Raw genomic sequence first — 26,765 nt, 5'->3', positions numbered from 1 at the left:
GCTGAATGGCCTGCTTCCACACTGCATGGAATCTATGATTTCTTTTTGTTGGCAACTGATAGGGTGCTGTGTATTCCCAACAATTTTTGACTTCATTTCAGATATTCAGCAGTTTCAGTTCTTTTTCTCTTGTTTGCTGAAGTCATCTATGTAAAAGTGCTTTAATTACTGTTGACCAAGATTCATTTGTGTGGCAATACCAATTGCAATACTTAATTTTTATTCCATCAGATTTTTTTCATTCACTGGAGTGGGCATCATTGGCTCAACATTTATTCTCTAGAGGGCAGTTAAGAGTCAACCATATTGCTGTAGCACCAGAGTCACAGGTAAGCCAGACCAGGTAAGGACGGCAGTTTCCTCTCGAAAGGACATTAATGAACCAGATGGGGTTTTTTTTTGACAATGGACAACAGTTTATGGTCATCATTAGGCTGTTAATTTCAGATTTTTATTGAATTCAATTTCCACCACCTGCCATGGCAGGATTCAAATCCAGCTCCCCAGAATATGACCTGAGTCACTGGATGAATAGTCTAGCACAAATACCACTGAGCCATTGCCTCCATAAGTGTGACCAACACTATAGTATAAACAAGACACACATGTTCACGGTAGGACAGATGTGTCAATCCTCCCAGATTTGTAGAAGCCATGCTCCATTGCTTTCCTGTCTCACCACCATTTCCCAGTGAGCTGTTATATCAGAGAAACTAGTCGGAATAAGTACATGCAAATGAATTAATCATGATCTGTTCCATGTTTTACATCAATTCCACTAGATGCAGGAGCAACTTATTTCATATTGGTGTCAATAATGAACAGTCAGTCGAAGACACTCTGGAGGCAAAACTGAAGATTCTTTGCAAGTACAGCTGTGTACAGAGCTCAGAGTGGTGACCTAAATTGGACAAGTTTCGGTCCAGCTTACTTCATGTCTGTCCCCCTAACTCTTCAACCATTGCAGTGTCTTTCTGGAGAACAGAAATATGTCTCCTGTATTTAAATGATCTCATGCCTGATATGAGGCATGGTTTAGTAAAGCACCCCTGAGGGAGAAGAGTCTTCAAACCGAGGTCTCTACTGAAAGATCTAGATTAGAAATTCCCCATGGTAATTTTCAAGAATGTGCACCAGAGCCTGTAATAATGATTAAAATGTATTTTGGTGCCAATGAGGTTATGCTGCCTGTTGATTATCTTGACATAATTTCTTCCATGCAGAGCTATTGAATGCATAAAAAATCTAATTAGAGTTCTTAAAGTGAATTAATTTAGTTGCTTCACCAATCAAGTTGTTTACTGGTGCCTTTGGGTCTGCTGCCTCAGTATTTGGATACACTAGATGTTAACATACAGATTCAGGAGGAGAAGGAATTGCAATTGACAAACTGATGGCATGAAACAAATACACTTCCATTCACATTCATTCATTTTGTATTTTGCTCATTCCCCATCTGTTCTTTGCTCCCCTCATGTTATTCCTTTGCATTATCATTTTCTCCCTTATACTTTGGATCAAATCTAGTTTACATATTAGTAGTTTCACTGATTGTTATTGGCTCCTGATCAAGCAACAATTTGATTTTAACATTCTCCCCTTGACTTGAATTCATTCTATGGGCCTCGTAATCAATTTCAGCAGCACAACACTCGGGCTTCTTGAGCAACCCCGATTTGCTGGTGACGCAAGGATAGATAGTAAAATAAGTTGTGAAGAGGACACCATAGAGTGGAAAATAAACCAGTAAAACCTATTAATAACACATATTGGTCTAGTTTATTGTGTGTATTTCAAAATGGAGCTCCAATATATCAACGTGTTAATTTCCAAGCAGTACTACTGTTTTTCCCTCTGCGATAAGGCAGCTGCAAAAAGATTGAGTAAGTGAATGGGCAAAGACATGGCAAATAGGCAATGGTATAGAAATTAGGAAATTGTCCATTTTGGATGGAAAGTGAAAAAGAAACATGAGCGAGCTTTCAGTTGTAATGAGTGTCTATGTGCATAAATCATGGATGGTTAGTATTCAGGGACAGCAAATAATTCGAAAAACTAATTGAAGGGGTATAATTTAACACAAGCCAAATTGAATACAGAAGTAGGGAAGTTTTACTTCAGTTATATAGGCTGATGAGACCATATATGGAGCATTGTATACAGTATTGATCATCTTATTTAAGGAACGATGCCAATGCATTGGAGCAATGCAGAGAAGGTTACCAGACTAATACTTGGAACGATAGTGGTGGTGGTTGGGGGGAGTGGGTGAAGGAGAAGTTGTCTTATGAGGAACAATTGCATAGTGCAAGCTTGTATGTACTGGAGTTTAGAGGTGATTTGATTGAAACAAATAAGACAGAGGTCTTGACAGGATAGATGGAGAGGTAGATTTTTTACTTGGGAAAATCTAAAACAATGAGTCATTGTTTCAAAATAAAGTGCCATGAAATGACAAAGATGAAGTCATTATTTTTCTTCCTTGGAAGTAATGAGTCTTTGGAAGTCTTCCTGACCAGGTAGAGCCCTTAAATATTTTTAAGGTAATGGTAGAGAGATCTCTGCTAAACCAAAGGGTAAAAAGTTGACAGTGGTCGACAAGAATATGGATTTGAAGTTACAATCAGATCAATCATTATTAAATGACAGAGCAGGCTCCAGGAACTACTCTTGCTGCTATGTTTATATGCAATCACGCCACCATTGGTTGTGTGTCTGCAGTTACCCATGTCCTATAACAACTGGAATTCCTTTCCTATAGATTTCTGTCATCTCATATTACATTCCCCCTTTAAGATATTCCTTAAATCTGAAGTATTTTACCAAGTTTTGATCATGTGACCTATTGTATCTTTGTGCATCATTTCGTTTTATACTGTGCCCGTGAAGTGCTTTGCACCAATTTATGTTAAAGATGTTTTATGTGTTGTTCATTTCACACTATCTTGTTTTACTTATTAACTAAAAAAAATCCTCCACTGCAGATAAAACTTGTTTTCAATCCCTCTTGACTAAAGGAAATTGTACTTATAGCACCTTTCATATTCTCAGATGCCATTAAAGTGCTTGACAGTCAATGAAATACCTTTAAAGTGTGTAATGCAACACCGCCACTTCAATGGTAGAGTCTGGCGAATACTGGTGTCGCATTTTTTAGTAACTCGTAAGCAGCAAATCTACATACATTTATATAGTTTATCATCACAAACCTCAGTCAGCAGGGTTTCCTCAGTTTACCATCAGGACCTTTTGTACAGTGAAGTGTATTCACTTTTCAGAAGGCCATCAACATGGAGAACATTTCCAAATATTCACTTCTCCACCCATACCCCAATCCGAGAACAGGCTCCATGATACAGGTGAGGACTGCGCACGCAGCCTGGCTACACCTGTATCCAGGAGCTGTGGGCCGAATGGCCTGACAACCTTGTTGATGGATTGCGTGCGCAGCCTGCAGTAACTTTCAATGGGGGGAAAGTTGGAAGGAGCGTTGTGAGACAGTTGCTACCAGTTTTTTTTTATTTTAAAGATTAGGATGAGGAAAAAGTAAAGCCTAGAGGTTCCAGTGCGCGTTATATGTTCGTTGGTGAAAGAAAAAGTAGGTCTTTGGAAAATTCGCCAAATTTGGTGCGCTTTACTCTAATGTAGAAATATTCTGGAAGGTGTCTCTCGTTGTGCTGGTCAGTAACTCAAAGTGTGCACCAAAACTTTGTAAGATTTGTAGAAATTTAAAGTGTATAGAAACTCCCCCACCCCTAACAATATGCAGCTGTTTGAATAGTATATGCCGAGATGCGTTTGAACTTAGAGCCGAGTGCGTAAGAAAAATGTTCAATAACATTATTGTGATCCGGGAGTTCACTCCTTTGAGTATTTCCTATAGGGCTGACAGTGATAAGCTAGTTCACCTATGAAAGAAAAGAGTTTTGGAGCAGAAATGAAAACATTTTATATATATAAAAGAACTGCAGATGTTGGAAATCAGAAACGAAAACAGAAATTGCTGAAAAAACTCAGCAGGTCTGACAGCACTTGTGGAGAGAAATGCGAGTTAACGTTTAGAACCGATGATAGCGAGTATTTATGCAAAAGATGGATGGGGAGAGGGAGAAGGAGTAAACGAGAGGTGCAGGTGGAATCCAGGGAGAGAGAGAAAAAAGTTGGACGGAGAAAGGTGTGGATAAAGGTCAGTCTCGGAGAATGAATGGCTGCAAATGGATTGTGTGGGGTAGCAGTCCATGTGATGACAAGGTCTGGTGTGGGGGGATTGGGAGAAAGACATGGGGAAAGCTTGTGCTGAGCTTCGCTGGACCACTGCAGCAGAACTGAGACAGATGTTGGCCAAGGAATAAGGTGGAAGTCAAGATTAGAGTGGTGCTGGAAAAACACAGCAGGTCAGGCAGCATCTAAGGAGCAGAAAAATTGATGTTTCGGGCAAAAGCTCTTCATCAGGAATGAGGCTGGGAGCCTCTGGGATGGAGAGATAAATTGGGAGGGGGTAGGGCTAGGGAGAAGGTAGCTGAGAATGCAATAAGTGAATGGAGGTGGGGTTAAAGGTGATAGGTTGGAAGAAAGATTGACAGGTGGGACAGATCATGAGGGCGGTAATGAGCTGGAAGGTTGGTACTGGGGTTAGGTGGGGAAAGGGGAAGTGAGGAAACTGGTGAAGTCCACATTGATGCCATGGAGTTGGAGGGTCCCCAGGCAGAAGATGAGGCGTTATTCCTTCAGGCATCGGGTGGTGAGGGAGTAACAGTGGAGGAGACCCATCCCACATGTTCTCAGCAGAGTGGGAGGGGGAGTTGAAAGGTTCGGCCACGGGGCAGTGGGGTTGATTGGTGCGGGTGTCCCAGAGATGTTCTTTAAAGTGCTCTGAGAGAAGGTGTCCAGTCTCCCCAGTGTAGAGGAAACAGCATCGGGAGCAACGGATATAGTAAATAATGTGTGGAAATGCAGATGAAACTTTGGATGTGGTGTGTTGAAGTGGCAGGCAGCTGGAAGCTCAGGGTCTTTTTTGTGCAAGAATGTAGTTGTTCTGTGAAGCATTCACTCCTTCTTTGTTTCCTCAATGTAGAGGAGATGACATTGTGAGCACTGACTGCAGTAGACCATATTGAGTGAAGTGCAGGTAAAGTGTTGCTTCACCTGCAAGGTGAGTGTGGGGCCTAGGCTACTGAGGAGGGAGGAAGTAAACAGACAGGTGTTACACCTTCTGTGGTTGCAGGGCAAGGTGCCACAGGGATGTGTTGGGAGTGGAAAGAGGAGTGGGTCAGGATGTCAGGGATGGAATGGTCCTTGCGGACAGCTGACCAGTGAGGAGAGGAGAATGTGTATCTGGCGGTGGCATCTTGCTGGAGGTGGCAGAAATGGTGGCTAATGATCCTATTATAGGTGTAGGTGCTGCTGGGATGATTGGTGAGGAAAAATGTACAAATTTTGAATATGGAACAAACTGAGCTTTTGAGATTAGCATATGTCAAATCCCAGTTGTGTCAAACCATCAACGTCTGAGCTCCTGAAGCACATGTACACTTCCTGAGAGTGAATGGTCATGGAACCAGGGTTTGGAGGGTGTAGATGAAGGTGGTTGCAGAGTACTGAGGGCACTGATCCATGCAGTATTGGTGACTCAGTCATCTGAAATACACAGAGCCCCACTCTTAGATGTTGCCAGCTGGAGTAAATTCTAAGTAGATAGTACAAATAAGTCAGATGTTGGAGCTAGCAGACATGACTGACCAGGTAATATTTTTGTCCAAGTTAGTGGGCCACAAACAGTAACCCAAAGAATGCTACATCAATGATAAGCAGTGGTGGGATTGTTTGCCTTCTATGACGACAAACTGAACTGTTCTTAGAAAAGAAACAGCACAGACTTGGTAGATTGAGTTATTTCCTGCTGTAATTCCACCCTGTGATTTCTTTGTTATTGTATGTGTTCAATGAGAGAGATCATTCAACTCCAGAATCCTGTTGCACTGTTCAACCATTGCATAAAGTAGAAGCTTCTTGTGTAAGTGGTAATGTATTAGTATGGATAAAAGGTTAGTAGAAAACATTGTGAAGGAGTGGAACCTTGTAACATTTGTAGGAAGTGATGAGTGGTGTCCTGCAGGGTCTGGGATGGCCATCAATTTTTTTAACAGTGTGATTATGACTTAGCTGAGGGCAACAAAGGTATGATGGCTAAATTTGCAGGTGACTCAAAAATAAGTAGGAGAGAATGTTGTGAAGATGAAATACATACATTTTTTGGCCTGCATCCTTAAGTGAATGGACAAAAATCTGGTAGATATAGTATAATATGGGAAAAGGTGAAGTTGTTCACTTTGGTAGGAAGAATGAAAGGCAATATTATTTAACAGAACAACTGCGGAGCTCTGAGATATGGTAGGATGTAGGTGTTTTAATGCATGAGTTACAAGTTATTATGTAGGTACAGAAAGTGATTAAGAAAGCTAATAGAATGGTATTCTTTATGTCAAGAAAATTCAAACATAAATGTGAGGATGTTATGTTCAGTTACATGATACATTGGTGACATCTTGAATAATGTAAGTTTGGTCTCCTTGTTTAAGGAATTACATTGGTGGCATTTCAGGGAAGTTTTGCTAGATTTATACATAGAATGAGCAAGTTGTCTTATCAAGAAAATTTGAATTGACCAGGCTTGTTTCCACTCGAGTTTCTAAGAGTGCGAGGTGACTTGGCTGCCAAGTCCATTTGGGATTTTATAAGGTAGACATGGAAAGGTTAGTTCCCTTTGTACTTTAGATCTGGACTCACCACAATGTTTTAAAATTATGATTTGCTCTTATCGGACAGAAATGAGGGAAATTATTTCTGAGGGCTGTGTAATTGTGCAATTCTCTATCTCCAGAGACCGAGCCATTGAATGTTTTTCAGGGCAAAATAGATTCTTGTTAGGCAGAGGAATTAGGGTTATCGAGGTAAATCAGAATGTGGAACTTCATTTCAGTGTAATGTTTGTTGCAACAAGGTTTTCACAGTGACATTGCTGTCATAATAGTTAAATTTACAGGATTACATGAAGAAGTGTAAATTAGTAATGACTTACATTTTGTATTTCCAACAATGTCAAAGCCAGTTAAATTCTACAGAATTTTGTGTCTTTTTAAACTTTGCCTATAATAGTCTCTGTCTTTGTATTTCAAAAAAAATTTAGCTGAGGCAACTTAATTTGATCGAGATTGGTATGTTCATCAGTCGTAAGGTTTGGATATATTAAATGGTAGAAGTGACAATTAAGTTAGGATAATTAGCTTGTTTATCTAGTTTTGTGTAATAGTTTTCATCAGAAACAAGAAAACACTTTGTAGACCGTCAATGTAAATAAATTTTCAGTGTTATATGTTATCCAATGACATGTTCAAGCACAAATAAAGAAAAAAAAAGTGGTTTGGAAAAAAATGTGGAATTTGGAACACCCACAGTTCAGCCAAGATTTTATTGAATCAAGGAGCAGGTCTGAAAAGACAATTGAGGAGCAGAAGTAGGTTATTTGGATGTGTGTAATTCAATCATGGCTGATCCAGGTTTTGGCATCAATTAGTCATGTTTAATCCATTATCCTCTCTTTAATCCAAATCCCTTGGTCAGTTTGGTTGATGGGGTAACAGTGGACCAGGTCTTACATCTGAGGAAATAAATGTGAATCTTCAGGAATAAGATGAGGATAATATTGATACTGCCATTTCACCGGTTTGGAAATGTGATGCAAATAAAATTAGTCGATAAAACACTTACAGCAGATTGTCACAAACATTTATACTCTATTTGTCTCTCTCCAATTACATTAAATTGACCGGGAAGCTACCTTGTTATTGATGAAATGCAGACTAGTTCTTTGTGATGTCTCATCAACAGATTTCACTGTACTGCAGGTGGAGCAAGAAGCTAATCCAAGTCTCAACCCTGAACAGCATAATTTCAGTTGTGTTCATGAAAGTGGTGACATGGAAAAAGCAAATCAGACTTATCACCTATCACATGAGGAATTTGCTTTGTTCAGCCAAGCACCAATTTCTGCAAATGGAAAAGTTGATGAAAGGAACCATACAGGAAATGGAGCAGATCAGGGCAAGACACTCGTAGCTAAGTCAACGAGCCACTCACCAAATTTGCTGAAAGATCACAATAAATTAATGTGTGAGCAAAAGTTTTCTGAAAGAGTCATAACATTTTTTGGAGAAAAGGCCAAAGATGCTAAGGTGAAAGAAAATGTCAGCTTTTCTGTGCACGGTGGCAATGCAGTCAAGAAACGAAAGGTAAGCATTCCATAATGCTTTACTCATGTCATTGTGTGAGATTTTCAATGAGTTTGTGTAGCACAGCTGAAGTAATCAAAGAGACATGAACATACAGTTAGCCATGTATCAATCTACAGTGTGAGACTGTATTCTAAATCGATCACTAGTTTAACAATCATTGGATGAATGATGGATGACTTTGACTCCAATTTGATTGGATTTGCACTTAAAGCCAAAACTATCAGACCCTAAACTAAGGTAGTCTGTCTTTAATATTAAAAATACAATTTAGACATATAAGATAATCAGACAGTTAGGGTGGACAGTGAGAGCCTTTTTCTCGGATGGTGATGGCTAGCATGAGGGGACATGGCTTTAAATCGAGGAGTGATAAATATAGGACAGATGTCAAAGGTAGTTTCTTTATTCAGAGTGTAGTAAGGGTGTGAAACACATTGCCTGTAATAGTAGTAGACTCGCCAACTTTAAGGGCATTTAAATGGTCATTGGATAGGTATATGGACGAGAATGGAATAGTGTAGGTTAGGTGGACTTCAGATTGATTTCACAGGTCGGCGCAACACCAGGGGCTAAGGGCCTGTACTGCGCTGGAATGTTCAATGTTCTAAATCATTTGTATTCCTGATGAATGATTATGGAAAGTTTAAAATTTTGTTTATTATGTAACACACAATACATATTAAGCATGCTGACATTCTTCTTCACTTGCTTCAATAGTTTAACCCTACTCTCTTCTGTACACTTTCTCATGTTAAGCATTTTGTGGTAATTTGAGTACACACCAGTATGAATTAGGAACAGAAATGGGCCATTTGAGCCCTCAAGTCCGCTCCATCATTCAATAAGATTACGGCTGATCGAATTGCTGCTTGTTTCTGCAAACTTTTCAACCAGTTACTCAGCAAGATCACATCTCTGTTAAAAATATCAGTGAGCTCTGCTTTCAACATCTTTTTTTAAGACTGAGTTCCAGAAAAATATTTGACTTCCAGAAAAATATTCTTCTCATCTCTGTTTTAAATGTATAATACCTTATTAATTCACAGGGACCTATAGTTTCTGATTCTCCTACAAGAGGAAACAGCCTTTCTGCACCACCCTGTTAAGGTCCCTCAGGATCTTCTAAGTTTCAATCAAGTTGTCTCTTTCCAGGCTCCAATGGATACTAGCTTAACCAGCCCAGTTTGTCTTCCTACAAATAAAGCTCACCTTCCATGAATTAGTCTTGTCACAATTCATTGTGGAAAATCATATTCGAACCCACTTCTTCCAGGGTCATCACAGAAGTTAAAGATTTAATCAAATTACTCAAGTCTCCAGTTTAGCAGCTTGTAGGGCTGTCTAGTAGGAAACACTGATCAGGTCTCTGTACTTAACACAAACTATCATTAATTACAAATAAATCTATTTAACCACAAGCAAACAAAAATATGAATTGTCAACATATAATTTTACTAGCTGAAACTAATCCCCTTCAAAATCTCTCTCACAGACTGACAAACATGAATGTTCTGGGTTGACGGAAAGAAATACTATGGAAACGTACTTCAATAGCACCAGTCTACAGGATTTGATGAGATCCCTATTGCTTTTAAAATACTTTTTGGTCTCTGAGCATATTCTTTCCAGGTTTTTTCCCCGAAATTTGCATACGACATGGTGGTTGGTACACTATTTGTATAGTCCTTCAGTCACTGGAGGTACTTAATTGGGTGAATAATTCAGATTATGAATTTGAAAATCAGCAACTCTTTCGGTCTCATCCCCTCAGTTGATTGTCGCTGAAGCTCTTATTTAAGTTGTATTGTGTGTGCTTATGGAGATTTTGTTTCCTTTATGGCAAAGACGCGATCATCATCTAAATCGAAAGCCAGAAGGCGCAAGCAGCGTAATGTAGAACTTGTCAAAAAGAATTTGCAGATACATAATCCAGACATAAAAACATCAGAGCATGAAGAAACCAGGCAGAGTACAAGGTAAGCAGTGACACAATTAACTTGAGTGCAAATATTTGCTGGTTATAATTGTCACATCTTACCTGCAACACGTTATTTGACTATTATATAATGATGGTCAAGATTCTAACACTTTCCATTTATGATTTCAGTACTCGACCTCTCCCTGACATTAATCCCATCTTTATGTCTGTCTCATGCAGTCCTATAGTCTGGTAAAACTATGTTGACATTACCTTTAAACATGCACAACAGTTGTTTGTTGAATGTAGTTAGCATGGCCTCAATTACATTACTCACTGAACATTTCATGAGGCCTGGAACTGTCGAGAAAATGCTATTTTGCTAACCATTTCTGCATATCAATGTCTGTCCAATTTAGTTTGCATGCCATTATCCATTAAATTCATTATTCAGTGCAGCCTGTAGGTGGGAGCATTGCTGTATACCAAGCTCAGCATTCATGGTGCCTCTATATTTTGATGTGTAAGAGCAATAGGACACATGATTTCTACAGATGCGCACATTGTCTGGAATGTTTCTTTGGAATGTTTTCAAACTAATTGAAATGTGGACACATTATTAAGTGATTTAAAGTTTCTTTTCTCCCTCTTTTTTTCAGAATGATTTGGATGTCTGATGAAGAGATAGAACGACGGAAGAATTTGTACCTTCGACTCGTTTCACACCATATAAACAATGGTCAAAGGATTCAAGGTAACTTATGAAAATCTGAAATAAGGTCTGAATTCAAGAAATGCTTTGGAGTTTTGAATCATTTTCTATTATGTGAACTATAAATGCTACAACATTGAAGAGAGAAAAAAATCCAGAGGGCACAGAAAAATTTGCTTACTTCTATTTGTAAAGTCACCTTGGTTTGTAATTAATTTAAACTGTGTCGGAAAAAGGTTTCTTTACAGATAGTGACATCAAACACATTCTGTGTAATTTGGTTTAGTTTCATTGCACAGAAGAGTAAGTCCAATTCTTTTGAAATATTGTCCACGTACATTTATCTCCTGTGTTCTGTTTTCCTTTTCCTGTGAGCTTTTTTGGACTTTCTAGTTCTTTTAAAATGTAACATGGCCAAAGTACATCTTGAACAGAACATTAGCAGTTTGGTGAATTGAGGGAATCTCAATCTCTGCCCCAGTATCTAAATGAAATGGAACAATTATTGTTTAAATTCAGGGGTCTAAGCAGGTGCATAGCAACAGTCCACTGTGGAGTTGGACTTTTGTTTTGGAGAATGATCAGCCAGATGGTATGGTCCACTCGTCAGAATTTAGGGAGCTTATTACAAAATAGCAATCGAGAACTGAAACATAATCTTTGGATTACTCACAATCTCAAGCATAAGCAAGTACTGAAATGGGAAGATAAAACAATGAATGCGTGGCTGGAAAGATGATACAGAAGGGAATGCCTTAGACACTGCATTGGCTTTTGAGGGTGTAGGTTGCCACTACAAACTGGATGGTTTCATCCAAACAGAGCTGGGACCAAGTTCCTGTGGGCCATTATGCCAGTACTACTGGAGAGGTTTTAAGCAAACTCAGCAGAGGTGTTTTGCAGGGCTGGAAAAGGAAAATGTCCCAGAGAGTTGAAGGACAGAATCTAGTTGTCTTGAGCTAAGGAATAAAAATTGTACAATTAAATTGCTTGGTGTAGTCGATTGGCTATCAGCCAGTGCGATAGATTAGAGAAATAAACCTGCAAAGAATGTGCAAACATTATAGATAATTATTATTTAGTGCATACATTTGGAAACCTGTTTGACCATGTTGAAGTTCCAAAGTCTGATAATTTAAATTGTTTTCTTGACAATTAAACAGTTCTTATGCAATGTCTTGCTTTCTGTTGACAGTCAGCAATTCCCCACTGTCCAGTCCTGTTTAACATGAAACAGCTGCAACTTAATACTCTCACTCTCCCCACTTGCATCTACTGCTGCGTTATGAAGCTGTTTGATTTGGAAGCATAAGGAAGAAAATGATGAACAGATCTGTGATAGGAACAATGGAATAGGTTTTGGCAATGTAGCTCTCCAACAATTCAAGCAGCACTTGCCAGTACAGAACCTGAAATCGCTGAAAAAGAGACACAAACTCAGATCTTTTCATATTGCACTCGATAGGACTAGGATGAGCTTTGAAAGGGATGATATTTTCTCATCGGCCTGTTCAGAGATGTTATTACAGCCCTCTGGAACAGGTGAGGTTTGAACCCCGGACTCTTGGCCCGAGGTAAGAACACCACCACCACCACTTGAGCCCCTAATATCAATTCATACGACTTGAGAGGAGGGTGTTAATTGATTGGATCATGATGAGCATGGAGATGCAGCTGGATCTGTGAACTGTCAATTTTAGTTAACTGATTAACCTCAAAATAGGCAGGTTGACTTTGTCAGGATGTTGTCCTACAGTATCACAGAAGTGGTATAGTGCAAAATAAAGCTATTCATCCCAGCCTATCTTTGCTGGCCGACTAACCTTTTTAGCATAATGCAAGTCTCCTACTTTTTCCTGTAACATTTCCAATTAATAACCCAATTTCCTCTTGATTGCCTGAATTGAACCTGCCTCCTCCACCACATCTCCAGACAGTACATTCCAGACCGTAACTAGGCCCTGAGTGAAAGCATTCTTTCTCACCTCTCATTTGCTTCATTTGAAAATGTCTTCAAAACTGTTTCCTCCAGTTCTTGATCCATTTATGAATGAAAACAGTTTCTGTCTACGAGCTCTTCCCACACCCCTCATGAAGTTGAAAACTATCGTAATTGAATTAATTCACCTCTGAAAGCTTCCCTGTATACTCTGCAATGCATTCACATCCTTCCTACAGTGTGATTTGAGACTATACACAAAGCTCCAGCTGAGGCTGAACAAGTCTCTTAAATAAGTTTATCATAATCTCCCTCCTTTCGTACACTCGGTCTCTATGGAGTCTAGAATGCCATGTGCTTTATTAACAAATCCTGAAGAGGAGTTCCACCCGAAAAGTCAACTTCTCCACCTTCTGATGCTGCTTGAGACTGTTCTTCCAGCCTCCTGCCTGTCTTTGTCTTATTAACAGATTTCCCTTCTGATCCTACCACTTTTTTAAATTAATTCTGTACATGTGTACACAGGTTTCTGGGCTCCTGCACACTTATTCTAATAATTCTGCTAGTTTATACCGTCTCTACATGTTCTTTGTATTAAAGCACATCGCCTTATAGTTTGCCTTAAACTTTGTCACCAATCCACCCATTCCACCAGTATGTCAATGACCTTTTGAAGTTTATACTGTCCTTCCCCTCACTGTTTACAGTTCTCCTACGTTTTATGTCATCCACAGGTTTTGAAATTGTTCCCTGCACACAAGTCTCGATCATAAATGTATATGAGGCAAAGCAAGGATTTCAATACTGACCCCTGGGAAACTTGCTGCAAACCATGTTCTAACCTGAAACATATTAATCAACCTTTACACTGCTTCCTATCCCTCAGATAATTTTGTATACACATTGCTACTGTCCTCCTATTCCATGACCTATAAGATTCCTTAAGCCTATTTGTGGCATCATAGAAAATATCTTTTGGACATCTGCTTACGCCACATCAACATTTTTTTCCAGTTTTCTATGAGACTATTAATTCTATCACAAATAATTGTTTCTTAAAGTTTCCCCAGCACGAAAGTTAAACTGACTGATCTATAATTGCTGGGCCAATTTTTAAAAAATACTTTCTCAAACAAAGGCATAATCTTTGCAATTCTCCAATCCTTTAACATCAGCCCCAAATCCAGAGATGAGAAAAAGAATATTACCACTTCTTCTGCAATTTCCACTCATTTCGTTCAGTATCATTGATTGATTGCATCTCATCTGGTTCTCATCAAGTCTAAGTACCTGACAGCTTATCCAATACCTGGAGCTTATTGATTTTAAACCTTTTCTAGTGACTGAGTTTCCTCCTCTGTCACCATGACCTGTGTAGTATTTGCCTCATGGGTAAAGACCAATGCAAAGTATTCGTTCAAAATCTCTGCAATGCCTCCTACCTCCAATAGTGAACCCCTTTTTCAGTCCTAATCACTCTACTCTTCCTCTTACCTTTGATCTACTTATAGAAGGCTTTGGGATTTCCTTTTATATTAGCCTTTTTAAAATATAATCTCTCTTTTTGCTTTTTGTATTTGCTTTTTCTCCTGAACCTTTTTTTATTAGGCTTGGTTCTCAACTGCATTTACTGCCAGATATCTGTCATAAACACACTTTTTTTTTTCTTAATTTCTATAACCTTTGTCACTTGAAAGTCTAGATTTGTTTGTCCTACATTTCCCAATTGACAGATGTAACTTGACAATACCAAAACCATCTCCTCTTTGAAGGTAGCCCATTGTTCAGCAGGGCTTGGCAGAGTCCTCTGTATGAATATATGTAGCTTTTATGACTTACAAATTATACGAATAGAGAGCCCCATTTCACTTTCAGGATAAATCTTAGCATAGTCTGAATGACTAAATGTTGTCTAATAGCAGAATCACATCTGGCACTGGGCCCTAGCTTCTGAGTTTTGCATAGGCTGGTTGAGCACAAATCAGCATGTTGCCTACTGCAGACAGTCTGAGGCAGTTGGGTGTGGTCTGTCAGTCATTCATTGAGATATTTGGCCCACATGCCTGAGGCTGTGTGTGGTGACATTATACACTTTTCACTGTACTCCTGTACTTCTGTAGTTGACAATAAAATCTAAATCTTAAAATCTAAAATCATACCTTGCATCACCATCCCTTCTTACCCCACCCCTCCCTCTCTGGGTGCTCTGTAGCCATTCAATAAAATCCTTGACCTTGCCACCAGGCATCAATATAACATCCTAGGTTTGTATATGTGACCCCAGAAATGCCAGTCTGCTCCCTTAACTATTGAACAGCTATCATTACTCTTTCAGTCGTTTTTGTGAATCTCTTGTGCACCTGAACAGCTGAGATGCCATAAACTTAGTAATTCTTGATGAAGGGCTTATGCCCAAAACATTGATTCTCCTGCTCCTCGGATGCTGCCTGACCTGCTGGGTTTCCCAGCAACACACACTCGACTAGTGTTTACCTTCCCCAAATGAACCAAGTACTGGTTGGAGAATTAGATGTACTCAGTACTCCTGCACTACTCCTCCTTGCAGACTTTTAAGTTGTGAAATGACTACATCTATAAAAGTGTTATCAATAAAGCTCCAGACTTTAGGTATATGTGCAGTGATGGCCGATTGTGCTCAAAATCCTAAACCCTACCTTGAGGTACTGCAATTCCTATGCTGCTTAAGTCAGTTTTAACTGGGAACACAAGAAATGTCCTGGGATTGCCAAATTTCACAGCAGTGCATCTGTAAAGCCAGAATTTCCCTGGCATTCTTCTACCTAGAAGAAAACAAAACTTTTATTTTGAAAAGACCAGCCAGCTACTCACTCCTTTTCTAATGGCATCCTCTTAAGTTTAGGGATGTTCATTTAAATGTTTTACTCACCCTAGTTATCTTTCAAAAATATTTTATCTCCTCTTTATATTAATGCCCAACTTTGGGGAAAGGGAAAAAGCTGCTCTACTCACCAGCCAATCAACTCATGTGAGTTTAATTTTTACTTTTTTTTTCAAAATTGAGCTTACTCCACCTTATGCTGCTGTTGTCTCTAATCAGGTCTGTGCTGCCCTCTCACCCACTCACCTTTCTTATCCTCCACTGCTGTCTTCGGGTCTGTGCCCTTTACCCACTCGCGCAAACTCTAATCCTCCACTGTTGTCTGCAGTCAGGTCTGCACTCCTGAGTAACATATTGGCTAAGCAAAATGAGCATAGATTGCAACAGAGGGGTGAAAAGGTTTAAATATCTGATGAAGATCATCTGATTATGTTTAGTATTTTGCACAACTTGATCATAGCGCACATCTGTAATAATACAGAGGAACCTCGATTCGAGTGGGGAGTATTTCGTTTGGTTAATTGAATTCCAGGTAACATAGTTAGCCAAGCACCGGGACCTTGAGGTCTTGTTCAGACAATCCACAATTCGGTTAATCAAATGCTGGATAATCGAGGTTCCTCTATATTCAGATTTTATCATCTGAATTGTTCTAATTGGTTTGATTTTGTGGACAGAGTCCAGACGCACAGCAAGGTACATGGGGTGTGTAGAAAACTGAAGCGGGTGGCAGCCATGTCCTGGGTGAGGTGACTTTTTTTGTGTGGCATAAGTAGGTAGGCTGTGGTGGATAGATTTGGGATCTATATATTTACTGCAACAGTACTTTGTTTGCTGGCATATCAAAATAAGCAAACAACAGAATTCCGAATGAACTGAGACTGAACAAAGTTTTTTTTTAAACAGCCTTGTATTTATTTGACTGTAGGCATTCTTTGGAACACTTCTGTAAATTTAAATTAATGAGGTAAGATCTGGTGCCTTTAAGGATGCAAGTTACTCTTAACTAGAGAATGGAATATTCACCAGCTTGACTGTTTTGATTTTTCTTTTACCACCTTCAGCTCGTAATGAGGCTAGTTCTCTGTTTATATGGATCTTATCCCACATAATATTTGAGTGGGGTGAAATTGTGACTGTTCCAACCCTCTCAGCTGATCATTTTAAATGCAGTAAGGCATCTTGGGGAAACATTTCATGTTTAAACATGTGTATGTAGAAGATAGAGTATGGTAGTGGAGGGTTGTTTTTCAGACTGGAGGCCTGTGACCAGTGGAGTGCCACAAGGATCGGTGCTGGGTCCTCTACTTTTTGTCATTTACATAAATGATTTGGATGTGAGCATAAGAGGTACAGTAAGTAAGTTTTCAAATGACATCAAAATTGGAGGTGTAGTGGATAGCGAAGAAGGTTACCTCAGAATCTTGACCAGATGGGCCAATGGGCTGAGAAGTAGCAGATGGAGTTTAATTCAGATAAATGCGAGGTGCTGCATTTTCGGAAAGCAAATCTTAGCAGGACTTGCACACTTAATGGTAAGGTCCTAGAGAGTGTTGCTGAACAAAGAGACTTTGGAGTGCAGGTTCATAACTCCTTGAAAGTGGAGTCGCAGGTTGATAGGATAGTGAAGAAGGCGTTTGGTATGCTTTCCTTTATTGATCAGAGTATTGAGTACAGGAATTGGGAGGTCATGTTGCGGCTGTATAGGACATTGGTTAGGCCACTGTTGGAATATAGGCTGAACAGGGTCTAGATAAGAGTGGTGCTGGAAAAGCACAGCAGTTCAGGCAGCATCCGAGGAGCAGTAAGATCGACGTTTCGGGCAAAAGCCCTTCATCATTACAAATGTTTCATGCCAGAACTAGCTGAAAAGCTTTGGGAAAAGGAGATTAGCAGTAAAGATAGTTGAGGAAAAATGGCAGACATTTAAGAAAATATTTCATAGCTGATAGATGTATCCAGTGAGAAAGAAGATTTCTGGAGAGGAGATAGCCAATCAGAGTTAACCAGGGAAGTTTCAGGTAGGATCAAGTTGAAAGAAAAAGTATACAATGTGACAAAGATTGGTGGTATGTCAGAGGATTGGGAAAATTTAAAAAACAAACAAAATATAACCCAAAAAACAATGAAGATATCTTTTGAGTGTAAACTTGCAAGGAATATCAAGACAGGTGGCAACTTATTTAAATATACTAAAAATAAAGAGTGTGACCAAAGTTAACAAAGACCCCTTAGAGAACGAGGCTGGGGACATAATATTGGGGAACCAAGAAATGGTAGAGAACACGAATAAATACTTTGCATCAAATCTTCATGGTAGAAGACACTAATACTATTCAAAATTACTAAATAATTAATGAGTAAGAAGGAAAGAAAATAAGTACAATGACTATTACTTGAGAAAAAATGCTAGGGAAACTACTGGGCAAAAGACCAATAAGTTCCTTGTGCCTGATGGGATAAATTCTAGGATATTAGAAGAAATAGCTATAGAGATAGTAGACGCACTGGTAGTAATCTTCCCAGAATCCTTAGATTCTGGAAAAGCCCTAGAGGATTGGAAAACTGCCAGTGTCACACTTTTTTATTTAAAAAGAGGAGACAAATACTATAGCTCAGTTAGCTTAACATCAGTTATTGGGAAAATGCTAGAGTCTAATATAAAGTATAATATCAGTTCACCTAGAAATATCTTTTTTACAAATAATTTCATCAAGCAGAGTCAGCATGGCTTCATTATTTCCACTATGTCTCCATTTACTAAATCACTCTTTAATTTAACTCTCTATAATGTGACTTGTTTGTAACCTCCATGTATACTTCCAGTTAATATTTTGTCTTTCATTAACCCCTCTGTCAGGTAAATAGTATCATCAGCCAGCATTAGTCCCTGGCTTTCTCCAGTGTCTCAGTGTGTCTCAATATCTTTTTGTTTACCTCTTTGAACCAAAGCACAAGGAAATACCTCCCCTTTTGAAATAAATAAAATACTCAGAACCTCCAGTAGTCTAATTTTCCTTATCAATTTTGAAGAAGAATTTCCAACCAATTTTCCCTTCAAAGTACGTTCCAAGGAACTATCTTCTGTCTGTACTGCTACCTCAGTTTTATTACCTACATCCTTTCCTGATGCCTCCCTTTTTTTGAAGATTCCTTAAACATTTCTGCACTTGCGATCTACCTTGCATTTAACTTTGGTATGTCTAGTCTTCTTATATGTCACGTTATTTATATCAGTTTTTAGTTCCTGTCTTTATTACTTTGGTGACCTTCTGTCTCTTTTCAAAAAAAAATATCTCTTTCATCCACAGATTTTCTATTCATCTAATTTCCTTGTAGATTTCCATGTGACCATCAGCCATCTGTATTTGTCTGTGCTTATAAACTTATGCTTGAAGCTTATCAATTAAATTTTTGCACTACAAGAGGAACAGTTAATCTGACATTTATGGAGTTTGGATGGGACAAAAGCACTGTGGGATCAGTGGCTTAGATCTCTCAGGTCAGGGGAAAAAATTGAGAATGGTCTTGGAAAAATTAAGGTCCAATCATTTCTCAGCCACTTTCTGCCCAACTCCCTTCTAAAATGAGAGTAAGATACTTTTTGACTCCATCTAAATCATTTTCGGTATTAGGTGCTGATTCTTTGTTGGATCAAATCACTCATTGGAATCAGTACCATCATCCAAGATGCTATCTCCTCCTTCCTTATTATCTGTAAGAGTTTCTTTGGCAAACTCATGTTCTCTCAGTTTCCCATTTCTTTGGAGTTCAAGTTTTTTTTTTTACAAAATAATTCCATTACTCTCTTCTTTCTCTTCACTTTTCATCTTTATCTGTTTTCTTTTTGCTCAATTTCTATTACCCAATTTTCTTCTAACTCAAGTCTTTTCATTTCAAACTATCTCAGCTAATTCTGGCTGTGGCATTCCAATTTTACGTTTCCTTTTGACCAATTCTAAATATCTAATAATTATTTAAAACATTCCTTCCTTGTGAGATCCTGCTTTTACTTCCACTTTCAATTTATCTGCTAACTCCCACGGTTTAGTTTTTGTCAAAGATTTCAAATAATCTACCATTATATTTTACACTACAAGAAAACACTGAGCAATACTTAAATTTTATGCAATAGACTTTACCACATTGCAGCCATTTTATGATCAGAACCACCAGCATAGCTGTTACTTTATAAAGAAAGACATAGATACTTCTTAAATCCAATTTAAATCCTGCAAGATTGCTGAAGATTGTTCCTAGCTGATGTTATTACTAGACAAACCAGATTGAAGGCTGAAATCTGGTTTGAAAATCATATTTTATTTTTGTTTTACTGGGTGGTCTTTCACTGAAGCAAAAGCATGCAATGCTGCAGATCTGAATTTAACTACAAAAAAGAAGTTTATTACACAAAAGAAAAGATACAATAGAATAAACCAAGCTTTTTTCCATATGATTAAATGTGAAAGATTTCAAAACAAAAGTAAACAATGTAATTCTATCTATCCTAACACCATCAGTACTCAATCACCGGAGATAGCCCCTTCTTTTTCATATTGATAGGTTTGATTTAACTGTTTATTTTAATTCTCAGTCTTGAGATTTTGATAGCTTCTTCCCTGATTTGTCACACAACTAAGCTTAGACTTTCTTAGCTTCAAGTAATCCCTTTATGGTTCTAACCACCACTGTAGGTCTTGATCCTTCACAATAAAACCCTGAAATTGAGGTAACCTATTTCTTAACAATTCAAAATTAATTTCTTTCCCTAGGAGAACCTGTTCCTAACATTGAACTACAATCAGGGCCTCTGCAAACTGAAACAAAAAGCTTCCCAAACTATGTGTTATTCCCTTAGCAAAAAGAAACACAGAACCTTCTAAACTGAAAGCAAGCTAATGCTCCTCGATGTTTATTCTATCCACTCCTAAAGCTCTGCCAATGAAAATAAATTTGCATTATCATGCCAGGGACTCCCTCTCTCTCAGTTTTTTTAAACAAATTCATGGCTTCAGAAATACTGAAAAGTTAGTCATTAATTCTGCTCTATAAATACAGGCCTAAATCAACATGCCACTAGTTCAAAATCCAAACATAAAAATTAATTATGTTAATATATAAGCATAAACTGCACATAGAGTCACAGAGTCATAGAGAGCCATGGAGATGTACAGCACGGAAACAGACCCTTCGGTCCAGTCCGTCCATGTCTACCAGATATCCCAACGTAATCTAGTCTCGCCTTCCAGCACCCAGCTCATATCCCTCCAAACCCTTCCTATTCATATACCCATTTAAATGTTGCAATTGTACCAGCCTCCATCACTTCCTCTGGCAGCTCATTCCATACACATACTACCCGCTGTGTGAAAAAGTTGCCCCTTGGGTCTCTTTTATATCTTTCCCCTCTCACCCTAAACCTATGCCCTCTAGTTCTGGACTCCCCGACCCCAGGGAAAAGACATTGTCTATTTATCCTATCCATGCCCCACAAAATTTTGTAAACCTCTATAAACCTCTGACGCTCCACGGAAAACAGTCCCAGCCTGTTCAGCCTATATAGGTAAAAACAATGACTGCAGATGCTGGAAACTAGATTCTAGATTAGAGTGGTGCTGGAAAAGCGCAGCAGTTCAGGCAGCATCTGAGGAGCAGTAAAATCGACATTTCGGGCAAAAGCCCTTCATCAGGAATACAGCAATATCATAACTCCTTGAAAGTATACAGCCCTGTATGGATTTGTAATACACATGTTTACTATTTAATTTGGGATTTGTCCACCAAATGAGGCAGTGATGCTGAGTCAGCCTTTTCATGATCTACAAAATTTAAGCATCATAATCTACTGCAAACATTATACAGTAGGACTGAATTGATTGAAATTTAAGGGACATGGGGTTCACAGGCCACAGTTTGGACACTCCTGGTTTAATCAGAGACTGTCCAGTGTAATCAATTTTCTGTGAATGCTTGTAATACAAAACAACTTGTACAAAAATTAAAGTCTCCATGTCAGAGTGCAGCATGTTGAAATTTAAAAACTGAATATTTTACCAATGTGCTCTTTAAATGTATTATTTTGCAGGTCCAATGCAAGAGTTGCTGTGCCTCATGGATCAGGTGGCTGATAGAGAATACAGAAATTATTCAAGTACTTGGCAGCACCCATCAGATCTCACAACTAGGTAAACCCAAAAATAAAAAGTGTTTTTTTTTCCCCTTTTTAATTTTTGTTCCGTGTTTGCTCCTGGCTCACTGCTTTGTTTGCCAGTTAATTTAATAAAGCTTTCATTAAATGAGTTATTGAGTTGGAACATTACAAAATTCTAAGTGACCTCCCATTCCTGGGACAAGACACATTGGCCACTCTTCTCTCCAGTAATGGATTGTAATGTTGCAGAGTGTAGTTTCTAAGCTGGAAAAGCCAGAAGCAATTATTTTCCTACAAGTCTAAACTTTATAGCATTAATGGAAACCTGGCAACAAACTGGACAAGAGTGAGAAAATAAACTTACTTGGGATAAAGTATGTTTTGGATTGATGGCATCTTTTGTGCATTGTACATATCAATAATTTAGATGCTGACTTGGAAGGGCTGCTGTCAAAGTTTGTAGTTCCTGCTAAAATTGGTAATGTATTTCAATCTTTAAAAGACCAAAAGGGTATTGATTTAAATTGGGTGAATTGTTGAAAATGTTACAAATGGAATTCAATTTCAGTAATCATGAGTTGATACATTTTGTTGGGAAAAAAAACCCGAAGTTCATTCAGAATGGATGGGTTTTGACAGTACTGAATGTAAGTGCAAAAAGGATTGGCGTTTCAGGACATTTAAAACCCTCATCTCAGGGCTACAAGAAAATCTGGTGAAAAAATTGACTTTATCACTAGGGATAGAATATAAAAACCTAAGAAGAGGTGATGTGCCTGCTTAAACTTTAAATAACACTGCAGTAGAGATGTTTCTTATTGGTTTCCACATTGCTGAAAAGATATTGGAGTTTTTTCAATGCCTCTACTTTTTTATAAAACTAAGGATCCCATCTGCTTTTTGAACAGTTTTATTTACTTTCTATGACTCTTAACCAATCCTGGACACCTGTAGATTTTTTAAATCTTGGGTTTTTTTTGTTCTCTTGTGTTGCTCTATACTTTAGCTATTAAATAGCATAACAATAGTGAATATTGAGGAATGAAAGAAATGAAAGAAGAAACAGAGACTGGCAACCTGAAAGGAGAGATGTTGAGATGGGTCAATATCACATTTTTCAGTTTATACACCAAAGTCTGTAAAATTTGGAGTGATCGCTTTTCAATTCAAGTATTCCTACACAAGTCATTGTTTCATTCCAAAGAAAACTCAAAACTGACTTGTACTTGGAAAAATTATTTTATGACTTGTTGCATGTTTCTTACAGTGAATGATGTGCAGCAGGATTTGTTTTAACATTACAACACTTTTCTTCTTCTCAGAAATTACTGTAGGAGGAATGCAAGTTCATTCTGCAAGCTTAATCTCTACGAATGGGCCAACAGCAATGGGCGGTTTTGCCGTTTCAGTGGAACGCCAGATCACTTTAGGTGCAGTCCTGTACTTTAGTCACAGAATGCACTGTCAGAATCAGTTGTGCTCTTCTGACATATTACAACATTTGAAGGTTCATTTTGTGCGGGTTAGACGTCTGAATTACTGTTGGGATATTTGAGTGTGTATATAGTCCATTACAACAAAGTCTTCTGCTTGTGAGAGAAATTTCTTAGTGGAGGTTTTCATTTTTGCTGGAAAATGCTACTGAATATCTGGAAGAGGTTGGTGGAGGTATCTTTGTTCAATAAGAGTTGGAAAAGATTACAAGTCTTTCTTAGATTATGCTTGGAGCAGACAATGCTATTGGTCTCTAAAATAGTTTCATTGACAGCATAAAATCATACAAAAAACAGTAAACATGATTTGTTGTCATTTTATTCTTGTGGTCGATTGCACAATCATGAAATTAAATATTTAATTTGTGCCTGCCAAAATTCAGTAGCCAGTGAGAAATGTTACACTTTCAGTGGTCATGGCTGTAATACAGGACTGTACTCTGAAATTATTCTGTAAACTTGCAGACTCTGAAGTCAATTATTAATGTTTCTAACTGGAAATGCTTCATTTTAGAAATTTAATCCAACTCCTGAGTATTGAGAAGCAGAGCTTTAGTTTGATTTGTTTTTATTCTGCAGACTTGGAAGTTTTTTTTTGCAGCCATTTGAAATAAATAACTAGCAATGGAGTGTAATTAATTTTGGTTCTTTAGTAGTTTAGCTTTTTTTTACTATTAAATATTATAGAGAGGAAACTGTTGCAACAAAGTTTTCTGTCTGCCTTTGAAACTAGAAGTTCAAAAATTAAAATGGAGATTTCATCCATATATCTTTATTTCTGTTTGAGATAAAACGCTAGAAGTACAAGTTATATTTAGTGACTTTTTAAATTTCACACAGTAATAATTAAAGGAAAATTATTCCAAACTGCAACGAGCTGAAACCCCTGGCCTTCCATGTCTTGCTGTCAGTGTCAAGTAACAATCAATAATATTAATCATATAGGTACCAGACATGCATTGAAAATGAATATGATTTTGAAGATATTCTTGAACCTGATGGTGTGTACTAGTGTTGGTATATTACATAACTGATTTACTCTACAGTAAAACAAACTTTGCAGATGTGCTCAATTTACATCCAAGCTCCAGTAGGAAAACGTAGTTGTTCAGCAAAGCATATTCATGCCTTTTTTGGAATTCTATCAGGCATTTTTTGATCTTGAATTGTCAAAAGTGTTTAATTTGTTCTTTAATAGGCTATTAAATCCTTTTGTATTTCCACATTAAGCACTTTAACTAACTACAACTAATTGATCCCCTCACTTATTACTACAGAGTTTAAATGGTATGCAATTAATGTGAATGATGCTTGCTGTTAATGTAATAGTTTACCTGTGTTATATATTTGTTCAGTCATCTCAAAGCTATTTTGTGTGATAAGTTTCTTTTCTTTCTATATTCATCTATTCAGTTCATATTTTTAATACAACTGTTGCATTGATGTGATGTGGTTTTGCTTCATGTTAACACAAAGATTATGATGTAATGTCTCGGTTAGGTTCAATCTGTTTCAGACTGTCAAATGGTATTGAACTAATATGCATTTACTCGGGTATAATTCAGGTCATTGGAGACACTACTGCGAATCAAACCAGATTCAAAATGCGTATTAGCATAACAGCATTTTAAGTGTAAGCATGCCTGTCATATCAATTATTAAATAGCCTCAATATTGCATTATCATATTGTACAATTGGAAATTGCATCATGTTAACTTACAAGATTTACAATGGTACCCACAAAGTATTGGTGTAATATATTTGGATGATGCAGTAATAGTGATACATTACTGAACCCGACATTTGAGGAATGAATTGCATGTCTGATTGTTGCATCCCACAGGCTCATGATAACTGAATCTATGTCCTGCTTCCCAAATCCAAATCAGCCTCTTTTGATATTTTAGCTTACCAGAGTTCACTTTCTTGATAGTTTTATCTGGATGAGGAATTTCCTCCCTCAGCAAGTGGATGAGTCTTTGCCTCCTAAGCAGTAGCATTGCAGAGAGGGCAATAAGGAACAGGTTTGTGGTAATATCTATGTAGGCAGGCCATTTTAGTCTCACATGCCAAATGGTTATGATGAAAGAAAGGGATAGGATCACCAGATTTTGCAAAACCATCTAATAATGCAATGCGTGTAAACTACTGATCTTCTGAATTGCATGTAAATAACAAGTAAATTTGTGTTTAATGAGTGTGCCTGAGGTCTCCTATAGTTCTGCTTTATAGGTTGCCCCTTATTGTGCCAAAGCAGCCTGGTTCCCACAAGCAGATTGAGGATTCTAGTCTGAAATGGAATGTTATGGTCTTCACTTAACAGCTACTTATTGCTTAATAGTTTAAACTGTTGAGGAAATGTTTTCATGACTAGAAATTCTAAATCAGCTTCCAAAAACCATTTGGTTGCCTGAATCCCTCAGGCTATTGAAAGCAAAATTGCATCTCATTGAAAACACCATTTGACCAACAGAACATGTCATGATGAAAAGTTGTATCATTGAGGTCTTCCATTACCGTAAAGTTCTCTTTTGTCATTATTGTAGATTTGTGCTACAAAAGTCAATTAAAAACTTATTTCTACCATTTACTAGCTATGTATTTTTTAACTTTGTTTATTGACATTTCTCTGGTTATGCTCAATACATTTTGCAATAAGTTCAGTCTGACAGATTGTATATGTGGGTACTGCTGGTGTGCTATCCTTTTCATTTATGAAAATGCACAATGCTAAGAAATTCTTACTACTTGTGATATTTTATGTAAGCAGCAGTATAACCAAGACTGTACTATTTCTAAATGATTGGGTTGCTTTTATCAATAAAAAGAAAGGAGTAAGTGCATAAATGTGAGATTGCAACTTCTTCCAAAGGCAGTTGTAGGAAAACTGTCATGATAATGGGTTTCTTGCACTGAAGTACTGCAACCTCGTGTCAGTGCACTTTGTGAAATTTCTTCTTCACCCGGTTGATGGAGAAGGAGTACTATAAATGTAATGGCAATTCTTCATAAGATCATGGTCACAGACAATGCTTCTGTGAATGCAAATTTTAGTTTTATTCCCATTCTTTCTCCAGATGAAGTTAGTGCCATGAAACTGTTGTTGCAATTAGAAACCCTTCAGTTCTAACTAATGCTTCGGTTCCTCATGCACATGATTTGGTTATTTGTCTATTTTTTGGGATCTTGCTGTGTGCAATGTGGATGTCATCTTTACACTTCAAAAATACTTCATCAATTTTAAAGTAGTTCCTTCCTGACTAGAATTTTGAAAATCACTTTTGCTCCTTTGTATTACAATTAACATTAGCAGATGTTATATGCAGGTAGTTTGAAACATTTAGTATGTAATGCAAATGACATGTTCACTCTGTTTTAAGTTGAATTAGAATTCTGTGTA

At 37.8% G+C, this 26,765-nt stretch overlaps 1 protein-coding gene across 1 annotated transcript; it reads left to right on the top strand.

Moving 5' to 3' along the window:
• Positions 1-297: 297 nt before the first annotated feature.
• On the top strand, positions 298-26,765 carry LOC122563637 (S100P-binding protein-like). Its single transcript, XM_043717636.1, has 6 exons — positions 298-329; positions 7,905-8,288; positions 10,137-10,267; positions 10,869-10,963; positions 21,806-21,905; positions 23,194-26,765. Exons 2-6 carry the CDS (start codon positions 7,977-7,979, stop codon positions 23,318-23,320), a joined length of 765 nt encoding a protein of 254 aa, XP_043573571.1. The 5' UTR covers positions 298-329; positions 7,905-7,976; the 3' UTR covers positions 23,321-26,765.

This window comes from Chiloscyllium plagiosum, chromosome 27 (genome assembly GCF_004010195.1).
Source record: "Chiloscyllium plagiosum isolate BGI_BamShark_2017 chromosome 27, ASM401019v2, whole genome shotgun sequence".
Lineage (NCBI taxonomy): Eukaryota > Metazoa > Chordata > Chondrichthyes > Orectolobiformes > Hemiscylliidae > Chiloscyllium > Chiloscyllium plagiosum.
Note: the sequence above shows the minus strand (reverse complement) of the source record. Positions and strands in the feature narration are given on the sequence as shown.